General features: G+C 41.0%; 1 protein-coding gene across 11 annotated transcripts in view; it reads left to right on the top strand.

Moving 5' to 3' along the window:
• Positions 1-13,403, top strand: part of LOC122783734 (calcium/calmodulin-dependent protein kinase type II subunit beta-like) — a 41,070-nt gene extending 27,667 nt beyond the window's left edge. For 5 of the 11 annotated variants that reach the window (XM_044048544.1, XM_044048547.1, XM_044048545.1 and 2 more), the window contains 7 exons: positions 2,843-2,911; positions 4,076-4,120; positions 5,717-5,765; positions 7,807-7,882; positions 8,915-9,009; positions 9,090-9,326; positions 10,019-13,081. In XM_044048544.1, the coding sequence (XP_043904479.1) occupies positions 2,843-2,911; positions 4,076-4,120; positions 5,717-5,765; positions 7,807-7,882; positions 8,915-9,009; positions 9,090-9,325 (570 nt within the window). In that variant the 3' untranslated portion in view covers position 9,326; positions 10,019-13,081. Of the gene's footprint in view, positions 1-2,842; positions 2,912-4,075; positions 4,121-5,716; positions 5,766-7,806; positions 7,883-8,914; positions 9,010-9,089; positions 9,327-10,018; positions 13,082-13,214 lie in introns of those variants that run through there. The other 6 variants (XM_044048554.1, XM_044048550.1, XM_044048548.1 and 3 more) reach the window with 3 other exon arrangements.
• Positions 13,404-15,095: the final 1,692 nt, after the last annotated feature.

Raw genomic sequence — 15,095 nt, 5'->3', positions numbered from 1 at the left:
TAATAACACACAGTGCATCAACTGAATAATTCACCTCATGAGCCAGCTCCTGATCAGGGTTCTTCCCCTCCACATTGTGCTCGGAATATCAAACAAAAACGTCTTGAATGAAGAAAATGCAGCAAATTGAAAGTCCAACATTAAAACATGTGATTAACTTAGTAAACGCTTGGTCTTTTAGTCATGTTTGTTTATAGTTCCTTGATCTTTCACACGGATCTGATGACGATTCAATGTGGGCGAGGTTTTTAAGTGACCGCCCAGGACACACGTGCTGGTTTTGTCTTTAGAAACAGACGGGTTGTCCACGATGAGTGACTTCTGTCAGTCAAGTATTGGAACACAACTATAACTGCTTTCATCTAAGGATCCTGAATTCTACTGCAATAGAAAACTTTTATTATTGACATTGTGAATTTTTGTCTGAGCTTCAACCAAATGGTATTTTGGGTTTATAAGACTTTTGACATGAGACGTCAATGTTTTGTTTTAAGGAGATTATAACTGTGTTTGTGAGACTGAAGGTGTGTGACTTATTGTTTTATTCACCACCTCTTTCTTCTCCTTCAGTCTTTTATTTTTGACATACGCTCTCTACATTAACCTGTGCCTCCTTCCCCTCTTCAGCCTCTCCTCCTCCCCTCCTCTTCCCTCTGGTGGCCTGATACTAATCTGAGATTATTTCCCACCAGATGATTAATCTATCATTACATAATCACAGCTTCTCCATCACACCAGTGCACACACACACACACACACACACACACACTGCTGGTGCTATTTCAGTATCAGTGCAGAAACCCAGTTTTCATCCATCAACGTCCTCTGGAGAGTAAAAATCACCTTTTCTATCAAGTGTTGTGTGACTATTACACTGAGTAACTGCTTAATTTACAATCTTTTAAATCTTATCACAGATCACCTGGCTGATGTGTGAGGGGAAAAACATCCAAATGAAAGCTTTTAACTAGGGCCGTCAATCGTTAAAAAAAATGAATAAAAACGAATTAATTAATTGTGCATAAACCTGAAGCTTATAACAGTTATTTATTTATATAAAATCATGGTGTGAATGTAGAATCGACACAAAAAGCTTTCTTTAAACTTTAAACACAGTTTCTCTCCTAATTATAACACATTTGACACAAAAAAGGCATCAATGTTTTAAACATGTTTAAAATATGAAAGAAAAAAGCACTGACAGAGAGATTAAAGATCAGACATGAGGCTCTGTTCACTGCTCTGTGAGAGAGAGAGAGAGTTTTTACATTTGACAATTCAATAATAATCATATTGTAGCATTAAAAATATGTCTCATTCACAGCTGAAGACTAGAGTGAGGCAGTGGTCTGTGTGTCTGACATCAGACCAGCAGCTCGTAGAAAAGCATCAGTGTAGAGTCGTATAAAATACGGGATGCTGTGCAGTCCCTAACAAAGTGGACTCAACATGGTTTGGTATGGTTTTCCATTACTATAATTCATGTTAATAATAATAATAATAATAATATAATAATCCATTACTACTGATTCATGTGTCATGTGACATTGCACTCACTCGTCTAGTATCAGCTCAGCTCGCTTGGAACTGCGCAAGAGCAGGTATTTAAAAACATAGCAGGTACGATCGCTAATGGAAAAGCATATGGACCACAGCTGGAGTCTCTGAGTCAGTGAAGTTAAGTGGCCGATACTTCCCCTTGGGGTTGGTGGAAATCAAATCACAGCACAGAGGGAGTGAGGAAAGAAGGAAATGGTTTTGCCTCCACATCAGACAGTTAATGTCTTGTTTGTTAAAACACGAGCACTCAGAGCACAGACCTGAGAAATCCGTGCATGGATTTAAGGTTCTTAACCTGTGAAATTACAGAAACAAACACATCAGTACGACACCATGGCTCGTGCAGGCTCGTGCAGTGTCTGTGTGAGCTTCACGTACTTTAAACTACTCCACAGATATACACATCTGAACTTGATCAATAGAACTGACTCAGATTACACTGAGTTAAACTTTCCTGCCTGACTATAAGTCAGTTATAGTTATTAGACATTTAATAAATTTAATTTAATGTGTGTGTTTACACTAGCTAGCGCTGTCTGCTTCAGAGCTTGAGACAGCGAGACTCTCACGGGGCAGCATGCGCAGTGGATGCTGGGAGTTGTTGTCGTTTATCTACATGAGCCAAAATGATATTTTTCTGTCTTTCTCGGCCAAGAAAACACTTCACATTCCTGCTACGTAGACGACCCACTTTTAATAGACATTCATCTTTCCAACTTTAATGAGGGTGGGGAGGGATGGTAAAGGGCCCCAATTAGCTTCTTTGCCTGGGGCCTCCCAGAGTCTAGGATCGCCATGCGCCTCTCTCTCACTCTCTCTCACCCTCAGCCCTCAGCCCTCTTTTTGGCATTTTTCAAAATCCTGCAGTTGGACGAAATGGACGTGATGCTTGTGTCTCTATGTCTGACAGATGTGAGGCAGGGAAACCCCGGGGTAAGAGCAGAGAGTGTGAGTTGTGACGCTGTCGCTGCTTTGACATGATGGAGCGTACCAAACCTCTCTGTCTAATTCCATGACACCCACTGAAGTCAGAAACATGGTGGGAGTTGCATCGATACAGTGTCTGCTCTCTCAAAGTTGGATGAGTGCGCTCACATCCACCTCTTTTCTCTGCTTCTGTCTGCTATTTTTACCTCTATGACACCATTTCTTCCAGTTTTCATTTTTTATTTATTTATTTCTTTTATTCTAACACACTAACGTCCCACGTCACAACCTGCTTATGACACATTTCACCCTCGCTGCTGAACACTAACTGTAGGACTTTGTGTTTCCTGCACAGCCGCAGACAAACAGCACGAGAAACAGCATAGTCACCAGTTCCAAAGGCAACATCCCCTCTGCTGCACTGGTATGCAGCCCTCTGTCTGTCCATCTGTCCGTCCGTGTGTGTGTGTGTGTGTGTGAGAGAGAGGCGTAGTGTAGGACAGTGCATTTTTATGATTTTCTGTACGATAATAAAAGTTTTGCAGCTTTTAAAGGAATATTTGACAATTTAGGGAACGTCTCATTTCAACTTCCTATCGTCCCATTTAAGGCGGTTTGTTTTGCTTTGTTGTGTAGTTTGTAGACTTTACTCATGCTGTATGGATTTAAAACCTTTGTATTTCATGTCTCACTTCAGTTTTGACAGGTTTCAGTGATATAGGATATGGTATTAATACACCAACAAAGGTCAGTCTACTCTGATCAGTTAACCAATGTAGTTTATCGAGATTATTCAGACCAAAATATTCAGAAAAATGGTTTTAATATCATTTTTTTTAGATTCTTAGATTTAAACAATCACAGCCGTGTGTGTGCACGTCAGGTGTCAGAAACATTGCAGATACAAATTCAATAAGATTATAATGAACCATGAGAAAAGATGCAGCCTGTCCAAAATCAATCACCAGGACTGTACGCTGCTGAGCTAGACACGATTTTTACGTCTCTGTTCACGACAATAGAAATTCACCTCAGGCCTTTTGTGGTGATGAGCGATAATATTCTAACTTTGTCCCATCACAGAAAAATGTGTGTAGATTTCAATGGTGATGCTTCACTGACGTCATGAGGAGTTGTTGATCCACATCAGTATCATATTTACATCAGTAAATGAAGACGTGTTGTCTTTGTGTTATTCTGCACGGACTTTGGTGCAAGAGAGTGAGCAGTTAGCATTTGTGAGGTGAGATACAGCAGCGGTCTTATTGTTATTGTGACCTTTATTAGCATGGCAGCCATGTTTTCACTGTGTGAACCACAGAGTGCGTCCATGTCTCAGGGAGTGTCTGTTTTATTCATTAACCCGTTTATGACCATCACTCAGAATAAGGATGTCATTCCCCTCTCTCTCTCTCTCTCTCTCTCTCTCTCTCTCTTTAATGACTCACACTCTGCCCTCTGCTCTTTTATCTCAAACTTTTATTTTCATCATAATACGTTCCTTCTTATCCCTCATCGGCCTCACACACACTCTCCTCTCTCCTTCCTGCCTGCACTTCTTCCTGCTTTCTCTCCATTCTTCCTCCAGGAGCCTCAGACTACTGTTATCCATAATCCAATAGATGGAACCAAGGTACACTTCCCCTGTCACTCCATCTCTTCATTTCTTAAACATTTGTCACCCTTGTTTTCAATCTGTGTTGCTAAAACCGGTCTGTATTTGGAAAAAAAACCTTTTTTACAGGATGTTATTTTTTTGAGTATCTTTGCATACAGTACTGTATCCCTGTGTGTGTCTATTTTATCCATGTATGCATGAGAGAGATGGACACTGTTGGAGCTGGGACTCCTGTCCTGTGAGGCGTTTGTCTTTTACTGCTCTTGTAAACAGAGCTGCAGTGACCCTGCTGCTGTCCGAGCAGGTTGATCCTGTCCCACTGTACACACTCTATAAATGTCATGTGCCGTACACTCACTTTTGTGTGTCTTTGCTGGTTTGGCACAATCTGCTGATGGGATTGTGCCATTGTGCTGCTGCTGCTGCTGCTGCTGCGGCGGCTGCTGCTGCTGCTGCTGTGGCTACTGAGTCACAGTTCTGTATCTCCAGCAAAGGTGTGGTGTTCAGGTGGAGTCATGTGTCATAGATTTGATGAAAGTCCTTAGGTTAGCATGAACTTGTGTTTGTACGGTACTGTGCAAAAGTCTTTGGCCACCATTCTATTTGTTGTTTTAGCAAAGTTATAATTTTTAGTTATAACATTTTTAAGTATTTCTCAATCTTTTTATTAGAATCCAACCACAAAGTCCAGGAAATGTTCGACCAAATATTACATTTCTAAACTCCAGCACATGAAATCTAGTGAAATGAATGCGTCCCTAATATGTATACAGTATTAACATTTGAGAAGGTCTCAGAAAGCACTGAAGCCAACATCACAAATTCAGAGTGTCCAAAAATAAAATGTATTTCAAGTATCAAAATAACTTTAGAAAACCTCAGGCAGGACGAGAGCAGGGCGCATGGCATGACGATCTGACAGAGGGAGACTGAATGGGAGGCTGATGAGGATAATGAGGGCCAGGTGTGGAAGTGGGCGGGGAAAATGTGAGAGTCAGTAAAGCGGATGAACACGGGTGATAAACGAAAAACAGTCCGTCAGCAGGTGACCCCGTGACATCTGCAAGCTTACAGTGTGTAACAGTTTGTTGTTGCTCACCTCACACTCTCTTATCATGGAGCCGGCCCCGATATGAGTAATAAGAAACAACTTATACGATTATGTGACTGTACATTTATTTATTTACATTTATAAAAAAAATTCTCCTTAATCTTACACACTGGAGCTTTAAGTGTTTAAGTGTCCTTGGACAATAGCAGGATTATTGGAACCATGATAATGTCACTGGTAAACCTGTGTTTTTCTTTAGTATTTCATGTCAAAAATGGCACGAAAAATATTTATCACGCCAGGTTTATTAATGACATGCTTGAGCATTACACACACACACACACACACACACTGTACGTTATGAAGAAGCGTTTTCCTATAAAGGATCAGTCACATCTTTCCACTGAAGAGGCCAATGATCACAGATGTTGACAGACAACAAAGCTAGTCGTGGTCTTAAACTTTTGCACAGTGCTATATTGATGTATGTATATACTGTATATACATGTGTGTTATATTCATCAATCTGAGTCATGATCATGTTTGTTACCACTTTGCAGGAATCGTCAGACAGCAGCAACACGACTATTGAGGATGAGGATATGAAAGGTAGGGTACGCACACACACACACACACACACACACACTCTGTAACCTTAACCATAACTACTACTGGCCTAACCATAACCATACAAGTGTCTTCACTTTATGGAGACCCATGATGTGACTGTAATCAGATGTAGGTCCCCACAACATGAGGAATACCTGGAACACACACACACACTTTTTATAGGTGACACACTCACGATCATACTAAACACAGATGTAGAGTTGAAATGAGGTAGAAAGAGAGAGATGTATGTGCACTGTAATATAAATAACCCAGGTTATATTGCAATATAAGAAAAATCTGTTCAATTTAAACCCTCTAAGCCCAAAGGGATTTGACTTGCGACTGACATCCACACTGAGTCGTTCCCGATCCATCGTGCTTGTTTCAGGACTCGTGCAGTCTCATGTTTCCAAGGTTAGACTTAGACTTAGACTGTGTATGTGCACAATCCGTCCTCAGCTCACCTTCTATGACCCTGTGTGTTTTTGTTGTGCTTTTTTACAGTAATCAGCACTCAGTTTTGATTTATTTTTATCCACCACAATATTCACAACGTTCATGCAATGATGTGAAAACCGACCAGATTCTCACACTAACGTCATGTTCCAGCCTCATTTCCCCATTTTCTTTTTTTTAGTAAAGTAAAGTTTTCTATCTGATTCTTGGTTTTATGCCCTTCCATAAAACTCTATAAATATAATACTATATTTATACTATATATATAATACTATAAATATAAGTTTATCCCATTCTTTAAATTGTAAGGAGGGAATTTACACAGGTAATCGAGATATAAGAGCTATTTTTCACTGATTCAACTCTAGAACCTAAAGATTCCACCTTCCTGCGTCTGCCTTTAATCTTCAACTCAGAGGTTTAAAGTTACTGTCAAATATAGCAGTTTCTATATTCTGTGTATTTTATTGAGTCGTGTTCCATTTGAGTGTGTTTTTCTCAGTGATTTGTTTTGTAGGTTCATAATTAAACACAAGAATGTGTGTCTTCATTTATTGTGTAGGCAGACATTCAACCATATGCCATCGTCTGCGAATACAATTTGAATTTCAATTCTGGCTGTGGGTCGATTATATAACTCTTCAATCACTTCAACAAAATCCAAACTTGTATCGGACTCTATAGAGAAACTGAGCCCAACTGAGGTTAATCTATTCTATTCCATTCTTTGTATTATTATTATCATTATATTATGTGCAGTGTCCTGCTGATATGATCCTGTTTGTCTTTGCCAGATCTAATTCATTTAGATCCGCCGGGTTTTTATTACGCAAACAATGTTCAAGACGTCTGATGATGATAGAGTCAGTACATTAATCGGCCTCAGGTGATCACAGTCTATTTTTGCCGTCTTTGGGAGGAGTTACAGAGACTATTTTAAAAAAAAGTAAAAGGCTTGAAATACGGTCAGTGAATGTGAATAAATAAATAAATAAATACACAAAAATGTGTAACGATCAACAGGTGAGGATTAAAGTTAATTATCCCTCTTTTTTATCGGATTTCTTTTCTTTCTTTTTCTATTCTGTTTTTCTTTATTTGACCCAAAAGCTTATGAGGTCAATTAAAATGAGGATTCAAATGGAGTGAGATGAGGTCGAGAGAGAGGGAGGGAGGGAGGGAGGGAGAGGGAGAGGGAGAGAGAGAATCAGAGCAAGCTAAGCCTTCCTTCTCTCAGTGTCAGGAGGAAACGAGGGAAGGAGGACACGCTAAATCTGATAGAGAGCTGGGACAAGAATAGCGTGATGAGCTTGAGCAGGCTCGCATGCTAACAAAAGCCATGATGGACAGAGGTGGAGAGAGTTTTACTGTAGGTGACGATCAGCTGTCAAAGAGGAAAGAAGACAACTGAGGGAGACTGGAATGACAGAGAGGTGACCAACAACATGAGCAACAGGCTCTCCGGTGCGTTTCAATGTTTGTGAGTGAGTCTGACCCTTGACCTTTGAGCAGGGAGAGTGTCCGCACGGTGTCATTTCACATTATACTAATGCTGAGTCTTTATGTTTTCATCTCTCCACAGCTCGTAAACAGGAGATCATCAAGATCACAGAGCAGCTCATCGAGGCGGTCAACAACGGGGACTTCGAGGCCTACGCGTGAGTCTGACTCCGCCTCTTCCATACTGTCACTGTGTCGTGTTTGTAACCCTGAAAGTTATGAGCTGCAGGGACCGTGTGATCCCAAAGCTTCAGCCATACAGCAGCCTTCGTCTGATCGACGGGCTGATGTGCTTTGTCTTTGTATTAAAAGATTAAAGAGTAATTACAGTCATTGTTTTCTCTCTCTCTCTACTCGGCACACAATTAAGATTAATGCTGGGCAGATGGAGAGGAGGGGGCTACAAATGTTACTGCTTCATCCTTGGGGCGTCGTGTACAAAAGAGTGTGCAGTCACATCGTTCTGTTACATTTTAACCTGTGTTTATTTGGTGGGAGCTGAGTGACATTGTTACCTTCTTTTATTTAACTTGAGTCAGACAGAAAAATAACCACTTCCTGTTGTCTTCCTCAGAAGGGAAGTTCCTCAAACGTGGTCGCAAGTAGAATATTTTAACGTGACACCTACAAATGATAATGTGTTCAAGATAGTTCTGATGGTATATCAACTTACAACAGGGTGAATTTCAGCCTGAGCAACAGTTTTTTCTTTTTTCAGGCTTTTTTGTTTCAAATATCAGGCAAAATGTAAACAATGTCATCATATTATAAAACATGCTATAACATAGGCGACTGTACCTGGTTGTTTGTACATTAGAGGTCCTCCCTCAGAGTTCACCAGTAAAGTTGGCTTGTCAACAAATTCACATTAACTCAACATATATATTAACAGTTATTACCTGTTATTACCAGTTATTACTAGTTATATCTGCTCCTGGTCTCTCTCCTCTGTCCCACATTTTTCCTTTCACCCCAACCGGTCGAGGCAGATACTGCACATGAGTCTGAGTTTGGATCTGTCAGAGTAAACATTGTTTTTTTTCTCTCCACTGATGCCTCGTGTTTGCTCATTGTGTGAACTGTTGGGTTTCTGTTGCCTAACTATGTACAGTGCTACGTTGTGATTTGATTTATATTTTATATAAATACAGACCATGACGTTTGAGGACTCACCCTCCATGTTTCCACAGAAAGATCTGTGACCCCGGTCTGACCTCGTTTGAACCTGAGGGGCTGGGAAACCTGGTTGAGGGAATGGACTTCCACCGATTCTACTTTGACAATCGTAAGACGACCACATTAGAGTCTGTCTCCAACCCACTGATTAACCCTCTGACTCTGAACTCTCCTGTTTTCCACCGCCAGTCCTCGCCAAGAACAGCAAACCCATCCACACCACCATCCTCAACCCTCACGTGCACATGATCGGAGACGACGCCGCCTGCATTGCCTACATACGCCTGACGCAATTCGTGGACGGGCAGGGCCGTCCTCGCTCCAGCCAATCAGAAGAGACCAGGGTGTGGCACCGCAGGGAGAGCCGGTGGCAAAATGTCCACTTTCACTGCTCAGGTGCTCCTGCTGCCCCGCTGCAGGGATGAGGTACGAAAAACACAACAGCATCACAAATGATCATGTTTTGTGAAGGGCCATGGTGAGGACTGGGTTGTATTCACCGTGTTTCACTAACTATTCCTCCATGTACAGACACACCCACAGTGTTTACATTAAAACCACCTCTGTGGAAAGTATCGACCTGTTGTTTTTCATTTTCAACTCCCAGTAATCAAAGAAAATGATTCAAATTGAAATGATTACTTTATTTCACAGCTTTGAAATGAATGATATATAATTGAAGTTGCTTACCATCTTGTATAAAAGCTCTGTTTTGATGTTGCTGAGATAAACACATCTGAACTTGTGAACTTCACATGTTAAATGTAAATTGCTGCCAAATCCATAATCTGCATCAGACACGGATGAAACCTCGTCTAGAGAGTCAGATCTACTAAATTCTGTGATGAGATGAGATCCATCCATCCATCTTCTACCGCTGTATCCTCGCTGTGCCAATCTCAGCTGACATAGGGCGACAGGCGGGGGTCACACCCTGGACACGTCACCAGTATGAACTCAGATTTTACACTTTTGCTCAAATCTAAAAGTTTGGGATTTCTTGAGATCATTCTGTGACGTCATCAGGTAGAATTGACTGAAATTTAAACCCATTTCTAATTTAGACCCATTCAGTAATCAATGTGAATGATATTAAAAGTTCAAACATTTCTTCCCAGGTATGTGCGACAGAGGAGGAGGACGTCGAGAGAACAAGTGGATAATCAAAGACAGTGAGACTGAGCGGAGGTGGATGGGGAGGGTGAGTCGAAAGGACTGAGGAGTCTGATTTCCACGATTGTTCCACCTGCTCTCCGCACACCCACCTCACTCTTCTCTCTCTGTCTCCCCCACCACCTCAACCACAGGGGGCGCATCAGTCTGCGAACAACAAAGGGAAACTCTTTACTCGGTGTCTTGTCTTCTGTCAGGCAACACATGGGGCCTCCTCACCTCCTCACCTTTCACCTTCTGCTCCCTCCCTCCCTCCCTCCCTCTAGTATAATCATGGCTGCAGTCTGTCGTTAAGTGTACAGTATATTCTATATTCTAAACCTGCTGTGTTTTTTAACGACGAGCATGATTCCTGTCCCTGTTTCTTCTTCTTTTCTGCACGACTAAGACTGTCTGTGTGAACTGAACAATCAGTGCCACGCGTCTCACAGCGCGAGACACCAGTGGGTGTATTTAATTATCCCTTTCTTGTTCAACAGGGTTGTTTTTTTATTTCCCTCTGGAGTGTATTTGACCCCTGAAGCTCCTCCTCCTCCTCCCCCCCCTCCTCTGTGAGACCGTGAAAACCATGCAGCATGCTAACATACTCCTGTGGTTCGTAAGCGACTCTCTATGTACCAAACATTACAAGTTAACTACTGAAATGATGACAACGGTCGATCTCCTAGTATCAACACTGTTTATGTACATTTGCAGTTTCTTTGTGGTGACTTAGATTTATGCTATAGATGGTATTTAATTGCATGATATTCCAAGTTAACACGTTGGTATAGGTTGGGTGTTATAGTGCGTTTTTGTTTCGTTTTTTTCTCCTCATGGACTGAGCTGCTGCTGAGTTAAAACTCTTTTGCTTTAATTATTATTGCAAAAACACGTTCTGTGTTCAGATCATAGTTTAGCACACAGAGCAAACCCAGTCTTTAAAGATCACGCGATGCTAGAATACATTTCTGCAAACCAGTGAGTGCATGTTTTTGAAAATGACACGACTATTATTGTACATATCAGACCAAATGTGACATGATGGTAGTTAAGGGTCGACGACAGACATCTCCTAGTGATGAACGTGGTTAATGCTGCGTCCCATTTACTTCAGACACTGAAGCTAATGTCTCAACCAACTCACCGCGTTCAGTTTAAACAGTTGGGATGATTTCTATGGTGGCAGTTATTCTGGATTCTCATGTTGGTGAAGTTGCTACAAGTTTCCAAGTTGGAAACCCATGTTTAGGGGGCGTTCCTGACATAGGCACGCCCCCTGACCTCAGACATTTCCAGGTCCATTTCCAACTACAGATAGAAGCATTATAAGCTGAGGCACAAAAGGCCCTTGATTGTGAGTAGGAGATAATCATAGTTTACATCACACAGGATGATATCTTCATAATATCACATAATAAGCCACTCGGTCCTTAGCATAGCATAGCTCTTACTCTTACGGTTAATGAGTTGAAAAAATCCGAAACACGGAAACGGATGACCTGGGTCACACGGTGCATTCCAGTTGTAATCGGAAGTCAGAATTTCTCCGTTTTCCTCACATCTGTCTTCCAACGTTGGAAAGTTGGAGTAACCTCACCAGCTCTGACACTCATTCAAACACTGCTACATTTTTATCCATGGACCTGTCCCGACCTCCGACCTCCGACTTCCGATGTATTTGGAACACAGCGTACTATTTTCCAGTTGTAGTCGTGTGTCACAACTGGAAGTGAAAGAATGTCGAAACTCGGATTTCCGACACGGAAACTTGGACTTGGACGGAGCGGGTTCACGCTCTCACATGCGCTTACAGATCCACGGTTCCATTCTAAAGTGAGAGTCCTCGTTAGTGTAGCCAGTCTCACTTATTTTTCAAGCACTTTCTCTATGAGGTTGCCCTCTTCCATTGTCTCAGCGCCACCAACTGGCGGTGAGATGATTGGGCTCCAGGGAGCAGATGTAGGATGACGACATTATACGAACAGACGCGGGGAAATGGAAAAGTATGAGCCGGGCCTAAATACACTAAGGAGGCGGGGAAATAACTGAACACAGGGAGTGTCAGGCAATCAACAGTGGAGGGAAAACACAACACAGGAAGTAAAATGACAAAATAAAACAGGAAAGCAGCATCAACTAAACACACATGGAGCAAAACTACAAAATAAGACAAAATAAGTACAAAAAAATCAAAGCACTAGAAATGATTTCCAGGGTCTTATGTGACATTTGTTCCTGTTTTTCTTTTTGTATTATTAACTGTCCTTTGGGTCTTTGAAAGGTTATTATTCTTATACATATATATATATATACCAATGATTTTGCCTCATGTTTGACAGTTATGTCTCATAATAATATTAATTATACCTGTTCAGCGCCTCTAAAGGTACCCATGATTGGTTTATGTAGAAAGGGGAAAAAAATCAAAGGTTGAGATGAGCTGATCTGATACTTTGTATCGGTATCAGTCCAATACTGACCAAAATCATTCTAATTGATAAACTAAAGTCCAAGTAAAGCTGTAAATGTCACGCAGATGAAGCTTTATATTTTTCAAATAGCTGGTAAACAGCTAAAAGACTAAAACTGACCAATTCAACTATCGGTAGGAACTCGCGGTTGTGACATTGTTATCAAAAACAAAACGGTGGTATTGAGTCATCCCTAATAACAAATGTTCATTTGCCAAATTGTCACACTATTTTCTTTGTGCAGAATTTACAAAAGTCCCGTTTCTCTGAGACGTTTGATCCTTCATTTATTGTGTTTATTTCTGCTTCACACTCCTAAAGATGATATTGTAGCAGGTGTTATTTAAGTGTGACCATGTAAAAATGGGAAATAAGGCATTGGATTATCACCCAAACTTTAACTGACTGATCTGTAATTCTTCATAGAGAAAGACATAATAATGTGACTATAGTGAGGATTTCATTGTGACGGGGAAACAGGATCTTTGGGTTTCTAAATTGTTTTTGCTTGAAATTTATACCTGCGAGAAATAAAGTGAAGTGAAGGTGTTGGAAGAAAGTGTTTCTTTTGTCTGTAAAGCACTGGAAATAAAATAATATCGTTGCACGTTAAATGAAATGAAATATCTTTCCATTTTCTCGACACATCATTCTTCTCTGTGGTTTGACCAAGACTCTTGTGCTGCAGTTCATCAACCACAAGAGGGCGCCACCATCCAACAACAACACATCCAGTCAACAGCAAGGTTAGAACATATTTTACTTCTGCTTTTGCTTCTTTTCCTCTGAGTTTGTCCTCAAACTTATAAATAAAAAAGTTAACATCACTTGTCCAGTTTTTGCCTAGCAAGGCAATAATAATTATAATTTATGTCTCGTTTCTCTCTCATTCACTTTTCATCTTCAGTCAATGTCAGTATCTGTTGTTAAAAGAGTAAAAAGAGCTCTTATGTCATTTTTGAATTGATTTTGAACATAAATAACAAAGATATAAATCTACAGTAATATAGTAATTTAATTTTGTCATAATACACAAATGAAAAAAAACATTTTATATATTATATAAGAGAAAACTGACGTTAAATGCAGGTACATAATGACACAGATTTAACTGCACTGTTATTCATGAACACACACGAGTACATCAGTCATTTGTATCAGAGAAACTCCCATAAGTGACAATGACGTCAAAGCAGAACTCACACTTGCACTGGTCACGTTACTTGTACTTATCCAGTTCTCTTGGAATTGCTTAGTCAGCATTTCCAACTCTTGTTTTCCTATTTTCTTTACTAGTTGGGAATGTCGAGTGGAATGCTGAGTCCAACCTGTTTTCTTTATTATTAATTGGGAGCGCTGAGTCGGCATTCCCAACAAGAAAACTCTTGTTTTCCTGTTTTCTTCACTAGTTGGGAATGCTGAGTTGACATTTCCCACTGTTTTCCTGTTTTCTTTATTATCTGAGTCAGCATTTTCTCTTTCACATTTTTCCCATTGATCAAATCGCAGTGTTTTATTTGCTGCTGTTGTCCGTCTACTCGTCTCCTGGCTCGCGTCATCTGGGTCCTCCGGTACCGGCTGCGCAGTTAACAGGCGGGACTTCACATGCTGTTGTGCGTTTGCCCTTTGGTCAGCGGCAGCATCCGCAGCTGTTGCGGCTTTGTGGAGTGGTGCGCATGCCGTTGACGCACGGCTGCCAGCTGTGCAGTATGTTGGCCACACGTGACCAGCGATGATTCACAACAAACAACATGTCATTTACAATTTGCAAGAAATGCGTTTTATGAGTGGAAAAATGAGGCTCGAGGCCCGACCCGGCCCGACCCGACCCGAGCCGACCCGAGCCGCCTCATCTGCAGATGTTTTGACCTGACCCGTTGAGAACTCTATTCCATGCAAGTTAGACTTAGTCTAAATACTCTCTTCTTTTGTCATGATCTATGGCCTCCTGTGTCATTAGTGAGTGTTTGGTTGACTAAAATGCTCTCACTTCCTCTTTTAACTTCTTTTTAAGAACCTTTTTCTGGAACTTTTCAAGAGAACAGAAGGCAGATCAAAGGCAGGCCAGGCGGGTCACAGACAGTTCAAAGGCAAACAGCATGTGGCAAGTGATTAGTAAATGACTGAGACTTCTTTTTTATTTATTTATTATACTGACACCAATGATGATATTCATTCCTCTGATGTTTATTCCAAGCCTTGCAAATGTGAACGTGTGATTAGATACAATCAGCACGTGAACCAAATAAAATCTGATCCACATGCAGACGCCCTGCGTGTGGTTGAGTTTAAATTCTTGCTGTGATTTCTTGGGTCATTTGCTGTGATCTGGTCACTGTGGTCAGGCCTCTGCCCTTTAACCCAGGTGAGCAGAGACAGTGGAGACATCAGAGGTTTATTTACTGTACTGAATGAGATGCACTCGTGAGGTCCTTGTATGGATCTGTATCAGTTGGACTGAAAACAGTCATATTTGATGGTGAGAGGCTGAAACATAGATAATGTGCTGCTCTGTCTCTTTCCTTGTTGACTTCAAGAGAGGTCGTTGAGCACTTTCAGGGTTAACAGG

Source organism: Solea senegalensis, linkage group LG17, assembly GCF_019176455.1.
Source record: "Solea senegalensis isolate Sse05_10M linkage group LG17, IFAPA_SoseM_1, whole genome shotgun sequence".
Lineage (NCBI taxonomy): Eukaryota > Metazoa > Chordata > Actinopteri > Pleuronectiformes > Soleidae > Solea > Solea senegalensis.
Note: the sequence above shows the minus strand (reverse complement) of the source record. Positions and strands in the feature narration are given on the sequence as shown.